We start from the raw sequence: 20,360 nt of genomic DNA, 5'->3' as shown, positions 1-20,360 counted from the left end.
CACTGAATATACATTTCAGGATCCTTAGGCAGAAATGTGCTATGGGAATTTAGGGCAGGGGAAGTTTACTCTGAAATAACATTGCTCAGGGGAGACCTTACAAAGTTCATGGCATAAAGAATTAATTAGATTTTAAAGGATGTGGTACTCAGATACAGCAAGAATACTTCATTTTGTGGAAAATTTATTTTGCTTTTAAGAGGAAAACAGTTAAGAACTTAGCGTACCATATGCTTTTGAAAAATGTGTTATGTACTTCCATGAGATGTGGGACTCTAACCATCAAGGAGGGGATTTTTCTGCTCTTAAAGTGGAGGATGGAGGCATTTTTATGCTGTCCCATGTTCTCTTGTGTTCATCCTACCCTACCTTTCTCAGAATAGAGATCTGAGAGGAGGGAGCCCTCTCTGAAGCTTTTAGGGCAGCAGAGTCATTCATCTTAGGTTGACTGGCAGTATATTTTCTTTTCCTCTGTTGAACAGCAGAGAACACTTACTAATTCAGGATTTTTAAAAAGATTAAAAATACATGGCTGGGCACAGTGGCTCATGCCTGTAATCCCAGCATTTTGGGAGTCTGAGGTGGGCAGATCACCTGAGGTCACGAGTTGGAGACCAGCCTGGCCAACGTGATGAAACCCCATCTCTACTAAAAATAAAAAATTTAGCCAGGTGTGGTGGTGCATGCCTATAATCCCAGCTACTTGGGAGACTGAAGCAGGAGAATCGTTTGAACCTGGGGGACAGAGGTTGCAATGAGCTGAGATCGCGCCATTGCACTCCAGCCTGGGCAACAAGAGTGAAACTCCATGTCAAAAAAAAAAAAAAAAAGTATTCTTATGAATGGAAATAGCCTTGTTGGTTATGAGTACTCAGCTGAAATGAAGAGTTATCAGTTTTGCTTTGGGAAACAAGGTGACCAAGCATCAGGTTTCAGAAAGACTACTCCCATTCTAGTGATTAGTTAATAAAATTATTCCTGACAGTGGAGAGCCTAGGAGCTCAGGAAGTTCCATATTTAGAGACAGAGAACTCATTGTCCAAAGATCTCAGAACAGCCTTCGCTAGTGCACAGAAGGGATTTAGGACAATTTGCATAAGTCTCCCTGTGGATAGCAACATGGGTCCAGTGTTGGGTGGTTCCAGGAGCCTTTCCTTGGCTTCATCATGGGGTGACTCTGTGCTTGGTGAGAACTCAGTCTCATGACGTTTTTTGCCAGCAGGATTGGGTGTTGGGACATTGAATAAACCCACTGTTTGGTTCCACATAAGGGCTCTTTTGTGTTGGCCTGGGGAAGCCATGTTCAAGTTTGTCTTGCTTTTTTCCCGGCTATGTTTTTGGACTTTGTGGCCTGGAGAATTAAGCACAACACCCATTCTGACCTAATCTGTCAATTTTTGCTCTTCAAAGGTAACCACAGCCCCTTGTAATTCTAAAATATATAGAATAATATCATACCTTTGAAAACTTATGATTTATTAATTAAAAGCTGGGGAAAGGAGGAGAAGTTCTTTGGCATGCCCAGGTAGTGAGGTATACATGCCTGTTCATGGTGAAACTGTGAGAAGTAACTCCCTTGAGTTAATATGATTTCCCTAGTTCACTGACTTCTTTAAGAAATATGTTCTCTTGGCTGGGCATGATGGCTCATGCTTGTAATCTCAGCACTTTGGGAGGCTGAGACAGGGAGATCGCTTGAGGTCAGGAGTTTGAGACCAGCCTGGCTCACATGGTGAAACCCTGTCTCTACTAAAAATACATAAATTAGCTGCCACTGGTAGTACGTGCCTGCAATCCCAGCTACTCGGGAGGCTGAGGCAGGAGAATCGCTTGAACCTAGGAGGCGGAGGTGGCAGTGAGCCGAGATCGCACCACTGCACTCCAGCCTGGGCAACAGAGAGAGACTCGTCTCAAAAACAAACAGAAATATGTTCTCTTGCATAGTTGACAAACATTTGTATATTTAAATTCTCCTGTGAAAGGGCATGGTTTACATTGGATTATAAGTAAAAAATGCCAGGTGCTTGCAATGTTGCACTTTTTTCTTTGTTTTTAAGAAATTATATATATTCAACATTAGATATTAAGAGCTTTTGCCACTGTTTCTTTGCATAAAATTGTATCATTTTAGAAGCTACGTAAGGAGTCTAATTTAAAATGGGGAGGGGGCATATTTTATGCACTGGGGTAACATGGTATTTAAGTACAAAAATGAAATACACTAATTTCTAACCTGAGATTTATTTTCCTTTAGTCGGCTAGCTTGATTTCTCAGCTTTGTTGTAATAACATAAACATTTTTATGTTTATTTTTAGGTGGCTTTAACCAAGAGAGCAGATCCAGCTGAGCTTAGAACAATATTTTTGAAGGTCAGTATAAAGGAATCTATTTTGTTTCTTGTTTGATTTGTGTTCTATAACTTTTAAAGATTATTTTCAAACAGCTCTTTATTTCATCGTTATATTTTTTAAAAATCCCAAAGTGTCAGCCTAGTGTGGTGGCTCACGCCTGTAATCACGGCACTTTGGGAGGTTGAGGCGGGTGGATTACCTGAGGTCAGGAGTTTGAGACCAGCGTGGCCAACATGGTGAAACCCCATCTTTACTAAAATTACAAAAATTAGCCAGGTGTGGTGGCATGTGCCTGTAATCCCAGCTGCTCCGGAGGCTGAGGCGGGAGAGTTGCTTGAACCTGGGAGGCAGAGGTTGCAGTGAACTGAGATCATGCCAATGCACTTCAGCCTGGGTGACAGAGCAAGACTCTGTCTCAACAAAAAAAAAAAAAAAAAAAAAAAAAAATCCCAACATGTCTTAAAAGGGGAGAGCCTTACAAATGCATCTGCTTTTTAAAATGTATAGGAAACTAACTTGTAGGTGACTGTGATGACAACATGGTTTGTATTTTAATTTCTTTTATCTCAATTGGTGTAAGGTATGTGAATAAAAGCAGTTGCTGGAGTATTGAGTTTTGCAACCCATTTACCCTTTCAGTATTGATCCATATAGCTTTTTCTCCTAGGAAGTTTAAAGCTCATTGTAAACATCTCAGTAATCCTTCACTCACCCACGGGCCTATCTTGTCTCTCCCTGGTAGAAGCCTATTGTTGTTGTTATCATCATCATTATCATCACTTTATGATGACTGCAGTATCCTGGGAGGAGGCCCCGGTATAGATAATAGCAGATACTAGAGCACAACAGACACGATAGAAGTTTGTGTCTTATGCTGGCATCTTATATTTCCACCTATTTTGTGATATTGGGCAGTGAATGATTAATAGAATAAAAGTCTGTCTCAGGTTCCAGACACTGAAACACCTTTGTGTTATTCAGCTGACATTAACGTACTCAAAAAAGAAAAGACCACTTTTGTAAGATAATACATATACACACATAATATATATGTGTGTGTATATATGTGTCTTTCTAAACATTATGAAAAGGCAGCTGAGTTGTATGGAAAGAGGACCAGGGTGTCAAATGAGAAATTTGATGTGTACTGAATATGGTGTGGAAAGGTATTAAATCTATGAGTCTCCCTTTCCTCATCACAGTGTGTTACTATTAAAACTAGTTGAGACATTAAGGACTTTGAACATGGATAGGGTATTTGATATTAAGGAGTTGTTATTAATTGATGTTTAGGCTGATAGTATTCTCATTATGGGAAATATAGAGTCTATGTTTTAGAGATATACACTGAAACATTTACAGATGAGACTACAATTTATGAGATTTGCTTTTAAATAATCCAGTTTCGGTGGGTTGAGGAAAATGAGTAGGCGGTATGATGATAACTTTTGAAATTGGGAAATGGAATATTGGGTTTATTATACTATTCTCTCTACTTTGTATATGCTTGAAAATTTTCTTTTTCTTTTCTTTTTTTTTTTTTGTTTTGAGACAAAGTTTCACTCTTGTTGCCCAGGCTGGTGTACAATAGCATTCTCTAAGCTCACTGCAACCTCCACCTCCTGGGTTCAAGCGATTCTCCTGCCTCAGACTCCTGAGTAGTTGGGATTACAGGCATGCGCCACCACACCTGGCTAATTTTGTGTTTTTAGTAGAGATGGGGTTTCACCATGTTGATCAGGCTGGTTTCGAACTCTTGACCTCAGGCGATCTGCCCACCTCGGCCTCCCAAAGTGCTGGGATTACAAGTGTGAGCCACTGTCCCCGGCCTGAACATTTGCATAATAAAACATTTTTTAACATAACGATTCAGTGAGTTAACTTATGTGAAAGGTGACCTGCATCTGATACATGTTATATATTGATTCAGTAAATGCTTGAAATTAAGTAATAATTTAAGTAAAGGAGAAATGAAGACTCCACAAGCAAATGGATTAAAAGCAGGGATAGTTTTGTGGGGAGGACAAAAAAAGACACATTTGTAAGGAGATTTGGATTATACATAAAAAATCAGGCTTCTGGACATCTGTAATCCCAGTGAGAGGCTGAGGCAGAAGGATCGCTTGGGCCTAGGGATTTAAGGCTTCAGTGAGCCATGAATATGCCACTGCGCTCCAGCCTGGATGACAGAGTGAGACCCTGTCTCTTAAAAACAAAGCAAGATTCTTTATAAATTTGTTTTTAGCCCAGAAATACAGTATAGAGTTTCTTTTTTTTTTTCCTTTTATTTTTGAGACAGAGTCTCACTCTGTCACCCAGGCTGGAGTGCAGGTTACGTGATGTTGGCTTATTGCAACCTCTGCCTCCCGGGTTCAAGTGATTCTCATGCCTCAGCCTCCTGAGTAGCTGGGATTATAGGAGTGCACCACCACGCCTGGTTAATTTTTGTATTTTTAGTAGAGACGGGGTTTCACCATGCTGGCTAGGCTGGTCTTGAACTCCTAACCTTAAGTGATCTGCCTGCCTTGGCTTCCTAAAGTGCTGGGATTATAGGCATGAGCCACTGCGTCGGCCACAATACCGTATACAGTTTCTAAGGTGGAAAAGGATTCTGGAGGATGAAAGTCCAGAAAACAGAAAAACATTTGTTCCTTACCTAAGCTGATCTCTATAGTTGTGCATGTTGGGACCACCATGGTTGGAATGAGGTGTGTATGAGAGAACCAGAGAAGATTTTTGTATGTGTGTTTAAGGTCTGTTGATATTGTAAAACTCCAGTGACAGAAATCTGAAAGACCACTTGTAGAAGAGTAACTAAGTGGACTGCCAAAGATCCTATCAAAACAGAAAGTCGCTCATTAACTTAAGCTGGTAAAGTAGTCATCATTCTTTGAACTCTGGACCTATCTGTTACTTCTGTTTTCTAAACAAGAAAGAGTGGTGGGCATCCTTATGATAGGAAGTGGGAACATCAGAGAGGGTGTCTCAATAGATGGTGCATTTTAGAATCTCACTGGTTGGTGTGATCCATTGATAAGACTCCACTTAAAGGCTGTGTCCACCTTTCAAGGCCATATGGTCCCTGGAGAAGCTAGACTGAGACCTTAATTTGGAACAATGTATCTTTGTCAGTTGCTACATCCACTTTCAGCAGCCTGCAGGATTATACTAGGGGGGAGTCTAATTGATCAGGTAGACCTAGAGAGGGTGAGATTCCATGCAGAGTTCTGGAGAGACACCTGTAGTGTTTCTGTTTAAGTGCACTTGAAGGCCGAGGGTGGAGCCTTTGGGATAGATAGGGAAGTACTCTCTTCCCTTGGGGTGGTTGGGACTATGTGACTTTTGAGGAAGAATTTGTATGTGGCTTGGAGTCCTAAGAGATGACGTCGGGGGGGCCGTACCTGAAGAAAACAGCAGTCAGCAGTTTGTGGAAAGGATTGTGCATCTGGCAAAAGTTCTGGTGACCTCACCAGGCCTGAATAGTGTGGTACCAACCCAAATCTGCCTTGGCTTAGCATGCTAAGGATGTCAGGTTTACCATTTATCACAGATGGTATTGTGGTGAGGGGAAGAACGGGAAACACAGCAGTGAGGGGACTGTGCCAGGCTGAGCTTTTTAGTTCATTATGGATCAGCAGTAAGCATTCTGTAAACCTGTCTACTTTGCTGATTTTCTGTGACTTTTTCCGGACTTGACTTTCTTCCTAGTAAAAATTCCATGTGAAATATCCTACCCTTCTTTCTGCTAACCTATGTAAAGAGAGGATTCTTCTGTAGCTTGGGAGTTGGAAGGGAGCTTCATTGCAGCCTTCACACCAGATGTGATGGTAGCAGGAAAGTTGGCAGCTCTGTAGATCAACGACAGCCGGTGAAATTGAGCCAGATAAGGAAAGAGGGCTCCTGCGGGATTAAAATGAGCCCAATTCTGACCTTTTCATTTATTTGAGAATTTAGAATCAGTTCCACTGTTTTTTTTGAAGGTACCTAGGTACAGTTTCATGAACTGGGTATATATCAATGCATACTTCATGGCTCCTGTCCATAAATATCTGAGTGAGAACTGTGTGTAAGTATAAAAATCCCCAGAAGCCATGATATGATTGATAAGTATTGTACAGCATTAATTAACAGGAAGATGATGTGGTCTAATTTTATCTTTCTATGGAGAGTCATTAAGTTATGGAGAGGTGGTAATATTTGAACTGCGCTCGAAGATGAGTACGTAGAGAAGGGTTTGTTGGCAATGGAAGACCTTTTTAGGCAAAGAAAACAACACATACAAAGTAAAGAGCTGTCAGAGTGCCACATGTGTGGAGGGAATGGCTACACAGTTGGACTGGCTCGGGGCACAGGGTCCTGGCTGGTGGTAGTCAGGGCAGGACTTGTTATAAAACATGTGGGGCTAAGGCATATTACAGATGTTTTCTCTTTTTTGAGACGCAGTCTCACTCTGTCGCCCAGGCTGGAGTGCAGTGGTGTGATCTCGGCTCACTGCAAGCTCTGCCTAGCTGGGTTCACGCCATTCTCCTGCCTCAGCCTCCCAAGTAGCTGGGACTACAGGCACCTGCCACCACGCCCAGCTAATTTTTTGTATTTTTATTAGAGATGAGGTTTCACCATGTTAGCCAGGATGGTCTTGATCTCCTGACCTCGTGATCCGCCCGCCTCGGCCTCCCAAAGTGCTGGGATTACAGGCTTGAACCACTGCGCCCGGCCAACGAGAGATGTTTTCTTATGGAGGATGTTCTTGTGGCAAGTGGCAGGTAATGTTTCATCTAGATGTAGAAGTTAAAGTCTAAGAAGTCAGTTTTGTTTCTAGCCTGATGACGTGCATTTTTCTGTTTGCCTAGTGCTTTTGGTGTTGCTTCCTGTTAGCTTAAACAGATGTGTATTGAGTGTCTACAGTTTAAATAAAACACCATGAAACTCTGTGGTGAGTGGGAGGTGCAAAAGGTGTATAACAATGACCACATCTTAAAGGAGCTCAGATTTTATATAGGAGACCAGATGGATAGGCATGCAGGAGGTAACAAAGAATCTTAAAAGTTGGCATACTCCAAGGGCCCACATTGTGGTTAAAGCAAATGCTATAGGAGGTGGAAGGAGGGAGCAGCCCCTGTTGTGGGGAGTGGTCAGGGAAGGCCCCGAGGAGAGAAAACTTGGGGAGTCTCAGGGACAAGTGGGAGAGGCGACAAGGAACACATTCGAGGGAAGGCCTGGAGATGAGTCGGGGAGAAAACAACCTCTCCAGGTTGAAGGAGTCTTGGTCATCCTTTAAATGTTTATTTAAATACAACTCTTCATGCTAAGTATCACAGGGTGTGGGTGACAGGATTGGAAAGGTAATTGGGGGTTTGGCATTCCACTAACCAGTGGGGAGCATTTGAGGTTTTTTGACAAGGAGGTGAGTGTGAGATTTGATTGGTGCAACAAGGCCACAAGTTAGGCAGCCTTAGGGTTGTGGCAGCAGGAGGAATGGAGAGTGGCAAGATAGAGTCACTTTGAGAGAATATTTGATGAAGATGGCTGATTTTTTATAATGGATGAAAGAGAGCAGAGAGGAAATACAGCCTGGGTGCAGAGAGGAGCCGGTAATAAGAATAGAGAAAGTGAGAGGGAGCCAGTAGCTCCAGGAAGGAAAAGAGATGATGGCTACTACTGTATTAGTAATAGAGAAAGTGAGAGGGAGCCAGTAGCTTCGGAGAGGAAAAGAGATGATGGGTACTACTGTATTAGTAATAGAGAAAGTGAGAGGGAGCCAGTAGCTTCGGAGAAGAAAAGAGATGATGTGTACTATTGTGTTAGTAATAGAGAAAGTGAGAGGGAGCCAGTAGCTTGAAAGTGACAGGGAGCCAGTAGCTTCAGGGAGAAAAAGAGATGATGCATACTATTGTATTAGTCTGTTCTCACACTGCTAATAAAGGCATACCCAAGACTGGGTAATTTATGAAGCAAAGAGGTTTAATTGACTCAGTTCCACATGGCTAGAGAGGCCTCACAATCATGGTAGAAGGCGAATGAGGAACAAAGTCTTGTCTTATATGGTGACCGGCAAGAGAGCTTGTGCAGGGGAACTCCCATTTATAAAACCACCACATCTTGTGAGACTTATAGGGAGACCGCACCCATGATTCAGTTATCTCCAGCTGTCCCTGCCCCTGACACGTAGGGAGTATTACAATTCAGGATGAGATTTGGGAAGGGACACAGACAAACCATGTCAACTGTTTAGAAGTATATAGTCTCATATAATTAAATCTCTGTAGCAAAAGATGGGAAAATTGGGGAAAAGGGCTGAATGAGAAACGTAAGACATATTACAGAGTAACATAGTGAATTACACTTGGATTTTTATAATTGTTCTGTCAACAAAATCATGGTATCCACTTTTAAAATGTTTGTAGGTAAATTTTGAAAAACAGTTAATTCTCTTTTTGGAAAGCTTTTTATCACACCAATTTTATATTTATTGAAAATTTAAAAGGTGGATATATGAACAAAAGTAACTTGTGATCTTTGCATAGGAAGGTAGGTGCAGATATTTATATGTTTATTTATTTCTCAGTCTATGTGTCTCTCTGTATGTATATAATTTTTTTCCCCTTAGGAGAAAAAAATTACTGTTTTATATCTATTTTTTTCCCTTACCTGCTATGTTACAAATAGTTTTTCCTATAATTCAGTGTGCTTCTACTTTTTTTTATTTTTGTAAATTACTTTATTTCTTCCATGATGATTTAGAGGGACTATTTTTAAACTAGTACGAATATGTCATAAATAATATCTGGCCATCTTCTAACCAGTTGAATAATTTCTTGTGCAATAAGCTACCTCACATCTTTTGGCAAGCAATACATTAAATTTGATTAATAAAGACATTATACAATGAATTAGGACACAATTAAAATTTACTTTAAATATTTCTTTGGGGGAGAGGACACCACACTTCTACTCGATGAAGAGAAACATTTTTACAGTCCAGGGGTCTTTTTTTTTTTTTTTTCTTTTACCACCTATTATGCCATGAAGTCATAGGTAATAGTTTCCAACAGCGCAGGCTCCTTCCTGTGGGTTCTCACAAAGTGTGCTTCTCTGCGTGGAGCAGGCTGACACCAGGTACCTTACTCTTTGGCTTCCTTCTTTTTCTGATCATTTTTCTTCACCCTTTTCAGGAAGCTATCTCAGCTCTTAGAGTGCTTAATGTGCTCAGCACACACATTAATTCTCTTGGCAAGAGTCTTGCCCTTAACTTGTTTGTTTACAACAGTGCCAACAGCATGCTGGGTGGCATTGTAGACTCCTCTACTTTTGCCATGGTAACACTTGTAAAGCATTCCTTTTTGAACAGTACCCATTCCCTTCATGTCTACAATATCATCTTTCTTATAGATTTGCATATATGTGGCCAAAGGAACAACTCCATGTTTTCTTTTTTTTTTTTTTTTTTGAGACGGAGTCTCGCTCTGTCGCCCAGGCTGGAGTGAGGTGGCCAGATCTCAGCTCACTGCAAGCTCCACCTCCCAGGTTTACGCCATTCTCCCGCCTCAGCCTGCCGAGTAGCTGGGGCTACAGGCGCGCGCCACCGCGCCCGGCTAGTTTTTTTTGTATTTTTTAGTAGAGACGGGGTTTTACCGTGTTAGCCAGGCAACTCTGTGTTTTCTAAAAGGCCTAGAGAACATATATCGGGTGCCTCTCCTCTTTCCGTTTGTGTGCATCATTTTGGCGAATTACTGGAAGATGGTGGTTCCGGCTGAAAGGAAGCCTTCTACAATATTTTTAATGCTACATAATATTCTTACATATGGCTGTTTCTGTTTTGTGCTAATTTATCGAACCACTATTTATTATTGGATATTTAGTTGTCTCCTGTGCTTTACTATCATAACAGCACTATAATGATAGTGTTGTACCTACATTTTTGCATATAGCTAGCATTATTTTCTTAGGATAAATTCCTAGAAGTGGCACCATTGGGTTAGAATGGGTTTACAACATATTAAGGCTTGTGATTCTTCTTGGTAGACTGCCTCTCGTGAAGGTTGTTTCAATATATATTTTGGGTGGGAACATGTAAGTGTTCATTTCCTACATTATATCAACTCAGATTATTATGAAAAAAAATACCGTAGCAGCAACAAAAAAGACTTTATGCCAATCTGTTAGTTGAAAAATTGTATCTTATTTAAAATATTCATTTTTTAAATAAATAGAGCAATATATTTATTGACCATTTATGTTTCTTAAATTTATTTTTAACTTTATTGTGATAATTTTTCAGACATACAGAAAATAGAGTAGTAAACACCCACATAACCATCATCTAATTTAAAGTAATACTTGTCATATTAGTTTATACATTTTTTTCTGATTTATGTTAATGTAAATATAACTTAGCTATCACTATAATTCACCCTAAATAATTTAGCATAGAACTTCAAATAATAAAAACAATCTCCTACACAGTTGTAATACCATTGTGCACCTAATAAAATTAATGATAGTTCCCTAATATGAAATACCCAATCCAGATTCAAATCCTTAATTATATTGTGTTTCATCCCTATAACAGGGAATCGAAGTAAAGGATGGGCAGATGCAGTGACCTGTTGTGTGTACCTTCTCAGTGGTTGGAAAACAGTAGGGGATTTGTCCTTCAGTCCCAGGATGTGAGTGATTCATGGCAATAGGGCAGCTGGATGATTATGGTTCTACCCTGGCTCATTCACAGCTTACAAACCTTTATCAATTTACTGTGACTGATGGTGAGCAGGCCAGATACGACCCCTGCCCTTGGGGAATGGGCATTTGTAGTGATAGGTTCCTTCTGGTTTCCTTTGCTGTCATCTTCACTGGGTATGGTGGTATTTCTTGGTGATGACAATAAGTATTATACAACATTATATGAGAACTCCTAAAACTCTTCCCATTTTGCAGGTGTATGTGTAATCATAATAAAACTCCCGAAAATTGTAAGGGAGGAAGGCTTCAGGTCGCTAGTGAAAAATATTCTCAAAGAAGGATTAATGACATTTTAAAGATGTGGTGGCTATAAGGATATAGTCCGTTCCCCCTATAGGGACCCTCTGCTCACTGCTGCAGGGAGAGCAGAGTTTAAAAAAACTCAGAGAAACTCTCTGATATTTAGTCCTGAAATGAAGAAAGACTGGTGATATGGTTTGGCTGTGTCCCCACTCAAATTTCAGCTTAAATTGTAATAATCCCCACATTTAAAGGGTGGAGCCAGGTGGAGATCATTGAATCATGGGGGTGGTTTCCCTCATACTGTTCTCGTGGTAGTGAATAAGTCTCACGATATCTGATGGTTTTACAAATGGGAGTTCCCCTGCACAAGCTCTCTTGCCTACCGCCATGTTAAGACGTAACTTTGCTCCTCATTTGCCTTCCACCATGATTGTGAGGCCTCCCCAGCCATGTGGAACTATGAGTCCATTAAACCTCTTTTTCTTTATAAATTACCCAGTCTCGGGTATGTCTTTATTAGCAGTGTAAGAACAGACTAATACAACTAGTGTCTAAGCTTAGAAAAGTAATGGAAGAAGTTTCAAAGGAGAAAAAAATTCTATAGACTCAATTATATAAAAATACCAAACGGAAAAATATTTGCAACAAATATAATAGACCAAAGCGAGTAAAGGGCATGTTCACACACTGTTGGTGGGCGTGTAAATTCGTACAATCTTTTCCGGGGAGCAGTGTGATAATAAGTACCAAGAGCCCAAAAGTTCCTCTCCTTTGACTCAACGATTTCTCTTCTGGGAGCCTAGCCTTTGAAAATTGCCAGGAATTTGGACAAATGTTATATACAAAGCTTGCTACCTTAGCTTTATTTAAAAATACTAAAAACTGGAAATGTCTACTGGTACTAGAAAAGTTAAATTGTATATTGAAATAAATTATTCACTATCAGGGGCAAGCTTAGGTAGTATAACTCCTAAGTCATAGGATTGCTCTAATTAGCAGTGATATTTCCTTTATATTTTCATCTTGTTTTGGCTCAATTAGGAAAATCAAACTATAATTCTTTACGTGTCCAAAAAGCTGAATTAAGTGCTAACTGAAGACTGGTAGGATCACTGGGGCATCTTTGAGGCTTTTCCTTGTAGTGTGCTAAAAAAATGTTACCTGTAAGACAATACTATAGAACATTTATGTAATATAAAGTACTTATTGTGTATAGGGCATTGTGCTAAGTAGATGACATGATTATCTCATTTATTTCTAGCATCTGTCTTATGAAGCTGTAATGTTGTTCTACTCATTTTATGAATGAGGAACCTGAGTTACCAAAAGCTTTAGTTACCTACCTGGGGCCATTCAGGTGGTAAGAGGCACAGTCCAGGCCCGTGGGATGCCAAAGCTTATTATTACTGAGTATCTGAGCAAAGCCTTAGTCTGCATTGGAATTGAAATGTAGAAATGACAAGTGACTTTTACAAACAGTTTTTATCAGGCTTAACTTGGATTAGAGAGAGAGGGGAGACACTGCCCTGGCACTTCACTGCGCACCCTCCATCACTATGGCTACCAGTGTGGTTCTTGTCACCCAGCTAGGCTTGTTCTTGTAGATGCACTGTCCTTACATCCTGAGTCCCCAAACCACTGTTTTGTCCCCAGGATCAAGAGGCCGTGTCCTGCTTCATAAGGACACCACAAGATCCCATGTAGTTTCTCAGCATTTCTACCCTTAGGGCTCCATGCAACAGAAATTAGTGGGCCCCCTCTTATCCAGGCTGGAGTGTTATCACATCAAGGGCCAGACCTTAGGAGAACACTGTGAGGAAGCATTGTATGCCACCTAATTCTTACTGAGCATTTCTGCATAGTAATGCTTTAGAATGGAGAGGACAGTAACTGGAGCAGCATTTACTGCCTCCCTCCATAAGATTGCCCAAGATGACGTGCACTTAGTAGTTTGCTTTCCAGCTTAGCTTGTTTGCCATCCTTTCTTGTATCCTTGATGCTCTTAAAGCAGGAACGGGGCAAAGGAATTAGGTTGTTTGTCTCCATGACTTCGTAGTTCCACTTTTTTTTTTTTTTTAAAGCTATGTGCCTTTGCTAAAAAGCAAGACATAGTTTGTCTTTCCAAATTTCTGTAAACCAGGGTTTCTGAACCTGGACATTGCCCACACTTTGGACTGGAGAACCATCTGTTGCCGGGAGTCATCCTGCGCATTGTTGGATGTTTAGCTACATCCCTGGCCTCTACCCGCTGGAGTCAGTAGCGCCCTTCCTCGCATGTTATGACAATCTTAATTGCCATCAGATATTGCCAAATGTCCCTGTGGGAAAACATTGCTCCCAGTTAAGTTTATACACATAAAATTTGACTTGTTTTTTCTTTGAAGTGTTGGGAGATAATGGTCATTGTGAAGAGTACATAATCATATCTGATATTTTATCATTTGGATATTTTGAGCTTTTTCACATATCGATCCCATGATTATATACTTCTGAAAATCAAATATATAAAATATTGTTTTTCTTTTTTTTAAAACAGTATGCAAGCATTGAGAAAAATGGTGAATTTTTCATGTCCCCCAATGACTTTGTCACTCGATACTTGAACATTTTTGGAGAAAGCCAGCCTAATCCAAAGACTGTGGAACTTTTAAGTGGAGTGGTGGATCAGACCAAAGATGGGTATGTTTATTTTTAATTATCTCATTTAATTCTTTTTGTTTGAAACAGCTTTCTTTTGCTCTAATGACCAGGAAGTGATTAAATGTATACCTTTCCATCTCTTAGGACCATTTTCTGTACTTACTACTACTATTATTACATTATTTGAGTAATAATTATTTCCTTCAATCATTGTTTCAAGTTGGGGATTCAGTATGTATATATTTGACTTGTTTAAAGAATACTTTACCGTTTCCGAGAACTATTGTTGTCATCAAGGTGGTGGTGTGCAGATATATGACAGTATTTATATGCCTTTGGTATTTTTCAAGGCGGCTGTAAAATTGGGAGTAAATGTACAACATAGCTCTATGAACGTTAACTTTTCTGTAATCTTTCTTTCTGATCAAATCGCCTTTAAAAATTCACATGTGATTCCAAAGCCCCAAGAAAGGCACTCTGCAAAAGCTAGAGGAAAGAAACTGTACCATATAGAATTAAATAGGACACACTGCAGAATGCCTTTGGATTCTTTTTTTCCCTACCAGTCTTCTCTGCTTCCATTTTGTTGGAACTTTTTTTCCCCCCTCTTTTGAGGCAGGGTCTCACTCTGTTGCCTAGGCTAGAGTATAGTGGCATGATGTTGGCTCAGTGCAACTTCTGTCTTCCGGGTACAAGTGATCCTCCCACCTCAGCCTCCTGAGTAGCTGGTACCAAAGGCGTGCACCACCATGCCCAGCTAATTTTTGTGTTTTTTTGTAGAGATGGGGTTTTGCTCTATTGCCCAGGCTGGTCTCAAACTCCTGGGCTCGAGCCATCTGCTTGCCTCGGCCTCCCAAAGTGTTGGGATTTACAGGCATGAGCCACTTTATCTGGCCTTCTGCTTTCATTTTAAAGATGGGGTTTTCTTAAGCTGTATAAGATTGCAGTGGCTTTTACCATTAAACACAGAATTTTGGACTCTGGACTCTTGCTAATCAAACACCAATGTCTGCTAATAGCCAAAGTATAATGTACAAGAACTAACCTCTAGGTAAACTGTAAAGGACCTTGCCTTCTTCCTTCTCTAGGTAAACTGTAGGAGACTTCGCTTCTGTTCCTGCTGCTTGCCAGCACCCTTTTGACAGACTGCAGTTACCTACCACTCTGAGATGGAGTTCTCTAGCACTGAATTTTCTCTATTTATTGGAATCTTCATGTGTCTGATTTTCCCACATGCAGTGGTTTGAAATATAACCCATGTATAATGTCTTTGTGTACTTCAAATACTCTCAGTTTTCACTGGCACTTTCCTTTTCTTATTTATGCACTTGTCACCCTTTCCCCCCCCCCCCTTTTTTTTTTTTTTTTTTAATGGAAAGGACCTCCTGTAAAATGAAGACCTTGATGAGTGGGAGGGAGCAGGCAGGGAATTAGATGATCTACTTGTTGCAGTTTTCTGGAGGATTGTTGGATTATGCCTTCTCTCTCTGTTCAAGCGGCAGAAGGTTTCCTTTTTAACCTTCTTACCTTTGTTTTCTACCCTCACCCCAAGGTGGAGTCTTTGCTTGGTAGGAAAATGTAGTATATGAGCAGGGTGGCGCAGGAAAAGGCTGGGGTGTATTTCACAGTAGTTCATTTAAGCTGAAGCTATGCAAAACATAGACTTATTCCAGCAAGCATTTTTCTGTGGAAAATCTGATTGTTTTTTCACTCCCTACAATGGCTCATGGTTCAGAGGAAGTGTGACCAAGTTCACATGCAACATGAATTATCTGCCTTAATATTTGAGATCAGTTTTTTCTAATTTGGAAAAATTTTAAACTACAGAAAAAAATTCTGAGCCACAAAAAAAGTTGAGAGAAAAATACAGTGAGCACACAACCTATATGCTTCACCTAGATTGACTTTTTATTAACATTTTTACCATCTTTGTGCTCTCTTTGTACACACACATTTTCTACACACAAACACACACATAATTTCTTTTTTTGGTTAAGTATAAATTGTATGCATCACAATATTTCAGCATTTATCTTCTGAGACTAAGAACATTCTCCTGCATGAACCCCCATGCTATTATCACACTTAGGAGAATTAATGATCATGTCAAATATCAGCTAATGTCTAATCCATATTTAAATATACTAGAACTTTCAAGTATATTTACAGAGCTGGTGTCTTCACCTCCCTTCCCTACCTCAAATGGCTCTTTGCCTATTCTTGTTTCTTTTTTGTTTTTTTATTGAAGATTATACTGCATTTTGTTATGTCTCCTTTACTCTAAAACAGAACAGAAACATTATATTGTTTTTCATGATACTGACTTTTGAAATCCAGGCCAGTTATTTTGTTGAAGGTCCTGCATTCTGGACTTGTCTGATTGTTTCCTCATTGTCTGATTCAATTCCGGATACATTTTGGGGTATAGGTTAGGAGCTATTCTTTACTACCTATTGTATGTCCTCAGGAGGGATAGTGTCCAGGCGTTGGTGATGCTGTTTGATCAGTTGATGAAGGTGGCATCCACCTGATATTTCCATTGTAAAGACTCCATTTTGTCGTTATATATGAGTAGATAATCTGTGGGATGATACATCAGGATCACATGGATATCCTTTTCTCCAGCAACCTTTCACCTAATGGTTTTAGCATCGATGATGATTCTTTGCTGAATCCGTTATTCTATTGATGTTTAAAAGGTGGCGATTTTTCTAATCCTATAATTTCTCCTATACTTACTGTCCAACATTCTTTAGTAAACAGAAACTTTCTTTCCTCCCCCCCTTTTCTTTCTCTTTTAATCTTTTATATCAACATAAATTACTGGATTTACTTACTTTAATTCTGTATTATACTCCATTACCAGTATGCTCTTACATGCAAAGTGTCTCAAATGTGGTCAGTGGGAGGGCTGGGCTTCAAGCTGGCTTCTTATTCTCAGCTTTCAGATGCTCCGTGCTTTTGACAAATTAGTTGTTCCAGGCTTTTGACAAATTAGTTGTTCCAGGTTCACCTTGGGCTGTTCCTGCCTTTGACCTGGAAATCACTTCCCCCCCCCCCCCGCCCCCCGCCGCCCCGACAAGAAGGTCTCATTCCTTTTATTTGGGAATGGTGCTGAGAAACAAAGCTCTGGGCACTGGCTTATTATTACCAGGGTGTTACTCCTCTGACTTTTCAGTGGAAAGAGCTGGGAAATATACAAACTTTAAAAAATTAAAAGTTCCTAATGACATCTCCTTTTAAATTTAACATTATAGTATTTTTCTTTGCTTTTTAAATTTTGTATCTCTTTCTCTCTGTGAAAATTTTGGTTCCTACATACATTAGTGTGTTTATGGGCCTTTATTTGATAGAATTGGAAGACCTCTGAAGGTATACGAAAGAGCAAAAATATTTAAAAAAATAAATAAATAGGCTGAGTGCAGTGGCTTATGCCTGTAATCCCAGCACTTTGGGATGCCGAGGCAGGCGGATCACCTGAGGTCAGGAGTTCGAGACCAGCCTGACCAACATGGCGAAACCCCATCTGTACTAAAAATACAAAAAAATTAGTCGGGCATGATGGCTGTCACCAGTAATCCCAGCTACTTGGGAGGCTGAGGCAAGAGCATCACTTAAACCCAGGAGCTGGAGGCTGCAGTGAGTAGAGATCGTACCATTGCACTCCAGCTTCAGTGACAGAGCGGGACTCCGTCTCAAAAATAAAATAAAATAAAATAAAATAAAATAAAATAACATAAAATAATAAATAATTGGAATACCTTCTGATGTACTTTGCCTTTTATTTTATCCCCCTTCCCAGTAATAGACATGCTTTTTCTTTTTTTGAAACATATAATCTCCAAAAATTCAGACTTACATTTATCAGATAACAACAATGTAACATATATTTTACATATATAATATAACATAATGTGCGTATTTTCTCAAAAGTTTGTGACAGATTTGAAAGGCTGACTTTGTTTTCTTGGTTTTATCGATGAGCTGTCTGAAGCTCTTGGTATTTAAACAGTTTGTAGCTAAAAGGTGCTCAGGCCTGTCAGGTTTTAAATTCCTTGGCCTTTTCAGTGTTCTGAGCTGCCTCTTCTCATAATCGCACAGTCCTCTTTAGTTGACATTTGCTTTTAGATTTTGTATTATCTTAAATCTCAGTGTTTTACTGTGACACGGAAAATGTTAGATGGCCTTAATCCTTTGCCCTATAACAAATCTTTTAGTTGCAAAAACCTTGAACATCTCAGTTTTTTTTCCTTTGATTTCTAGTTGGCGTGTAATAATTGTACATATTGGATACCAAGTGTTAGTTCAGTACATGTGTATAATGTGTAATAATCAAATTAGAGTTTTGTATCAATTTGTTGACTAAATTTAGTTAAATGTACTAAGAAGCATTTTCACAAAAGCCCATGAATGGAAACTATATTTCAAATTCTGTTACTCACCTTAACAGGCTGAATAATGGCCACCCAAAGAGATCTAGTCCTAATCCCTGGAATTTGTAAATATTACCTTACTTGGAAAAAGGGACTTTGCATCTGTGGTTAAATCAAGAATTTTGAGATGAAGATGTTACTCTGGATTGTTTGGGTGGGCTCCAAATTCCATCACAAATGTCATTAGAAGATAGAGGCAAAGGGAGAGTTGACACAGAAACAGGGAAGAGGAAGAGACAGGGTGACCACGGAAGTGGAGATTAGAGCGATGCAGCCATAAACCAAGGAATGTCTGGAGTCACCAGATGTTGGAAGAGGCAAGAAGGGATTTTCCGCAAGAGCCTTTGGAGAGTCTATGGCCTTATTGAACTCTTGATTTAGGGCTTCTCATCCCTAGAACTGTGATAGAATAAATTTTATTGTGTTAAGCAACCCAATTTATGGTAATTTGTTTTATTTATTTGTTTATTTATATTTTATTTTACTTTTAGGCAAAAGGTCTTCCTCTGTTGCCCAGGCTGGTCTCAAATTCCTAGGCTCAGGCTATCCTCCTGCTTTAGCTTCTGGAGTAGCAGAGATTACAGGCATGTGCCACTGAACTTTGCTGTTTATATTTTTTTTATTTTTGAGATGGAGTCTTGCTCTGTTGCCCAGACTGGAGTGCAGTGGCACGATCTCAGCTCATTGCAACCTCTGCCTCCTGGTTCAAGCAATTCTCCTGCCTCAGACTCCTGAGTAGCTGGGATTACAGGGGTCCACCACCATGCCCCACTAATTTTTGTATTTTTAGTGGAGACATTGTTTTATCATGTTGGCCAGGCTGGTCTCGAACTCCTGATCTCAAGCAACCCACCTGCCTTGGCCTCCCAAAGTGCTGGGATTATTATAGGTGTGAGCCACCGCACCTAGCTCCAGCTATTTATATTTTCTAATTGACAAGGTTGAATATATTTATGATGTACAACGTGATGTTTTGAAATATGTATACATTGTAGAATGGCTAAAGCAAGCTAATTAGCATGTCCATTACCTCATATACTTATTTCTTTTTGTGTTGAGAACACTCAAAATCTACTCTTAGTAATTTTCAAGTATACAATATATGATTATTAAGTATAGTCAGTATGTTGTACAATAGGTCTCTTGAGCTTACTCCTCTAACTAAAATTTTGTATTGTTGGACCAACATCACCCCAGGGCCTTTCCCCATACTGTCCCCTTCCCCCAAACGAGGCCCTGGCAACCACCAGTCTGCTCTCTGTTTCTATGAGTTTGACTTTTTTAGATTCCATGTATAAGTGAGATCATGTAGTATTTGTCTTTCTGTGCCTGGCTTATTTCACTTAACATATTGTCCCTCAGGTTCATCCATATTGTCACAAGTGAGAGGATCTCCTTTTTAAAGGCTTAATAGTGTTCCATTGTGTGCATGTATCACATTTTCTTCATCCATTCATCTGTTATGGGCACTGGAGTTGATTGCATATCTTGGCTATTGTGAATAATGCTGCAGTGAACCTGGAAGTGCAGATGCCTCTTCAGTGTACCAGTTTTATTTTCCCGTTGTAATTTGTCACAGCGGCCCCAGGAAATGAATACACTCATGTAGCTGTTTTTTTCCGGGACATCAGAAAGCTTATAGTTGTGAAGAATTTTCTTTTGCCAAGGACCAGCCTGATCCAGAAAAAATCTTTTTCTAGTGGTAGTTTGGCTTGATCCAGACATTTTCCAGGCAGAGACCCTTATTGTGAACTGTCTCTGTGAGGTCATGGCCGCTTTCTAAAGACTTCACCTATGTGTGGGCTGGGGTGGAACTCCGGGCAGGGAATTTAAATGCCTGTGCACTTATGGCCTTAACACCTCCAGCTTGCTGAGGGAGGGATCCTGTTTTCTGTGGCACTCTTGTTTCTAATGGAATGATGCGTGAGTGCCTTGGGTGCCTTGGTCAGCCCT

General features: G+C 40.0%; 1 protein-coding gene across 3 annotated transcripts in view; it reads left to right on the top strand.

Annotated features, from left to right (window-relative positions):
- The window catches only part of SLC25A13 (solute carrier family 25 member 13), a 200,205-nt gene that overhangs the window by 21,940 nt on the left and 157,905 nt on the right, over positions 1-20,360 (top strand). For 2 of the 3 annotated variants that reach the window (XM_050782911.1, XM_050782912.1), the window contains 2 exons: positions 2,317-2,370; positions 13,871-14,013. In XM_050782911.1, coding sequence (XP_050638868.1) covers positions 2,317-2,370; positions 13,871-14,013 — 197 coding nt within the window. Of the gene's footprint in view, positions 1-2,316; positions 2,371-13,870; positions 14,014-20,360 lie in introns of those variants that run through there. The other variant, XM_050782913.1, reaches the window with a different exon arrangement.

The sequence above is a fragment of the Macaca thibetana genome, chromosome 3, assembly GCF_024542745.1.
Source record: "Macaca thibetana thibetana isolate TM-01 chromosome 3, ASM2454274v1, whole genome shotgun sequence".
Taxonomy (NCBI): domain Eukaryota; kingdom Metazoa; phylum Chordata; class Mammalia; order Primates; family Cercopithecidae; genus Macaca; species Macaca thibetana.
This window is presented reverse-complemented; position numbering and strand designations above follow the sequence as displayed.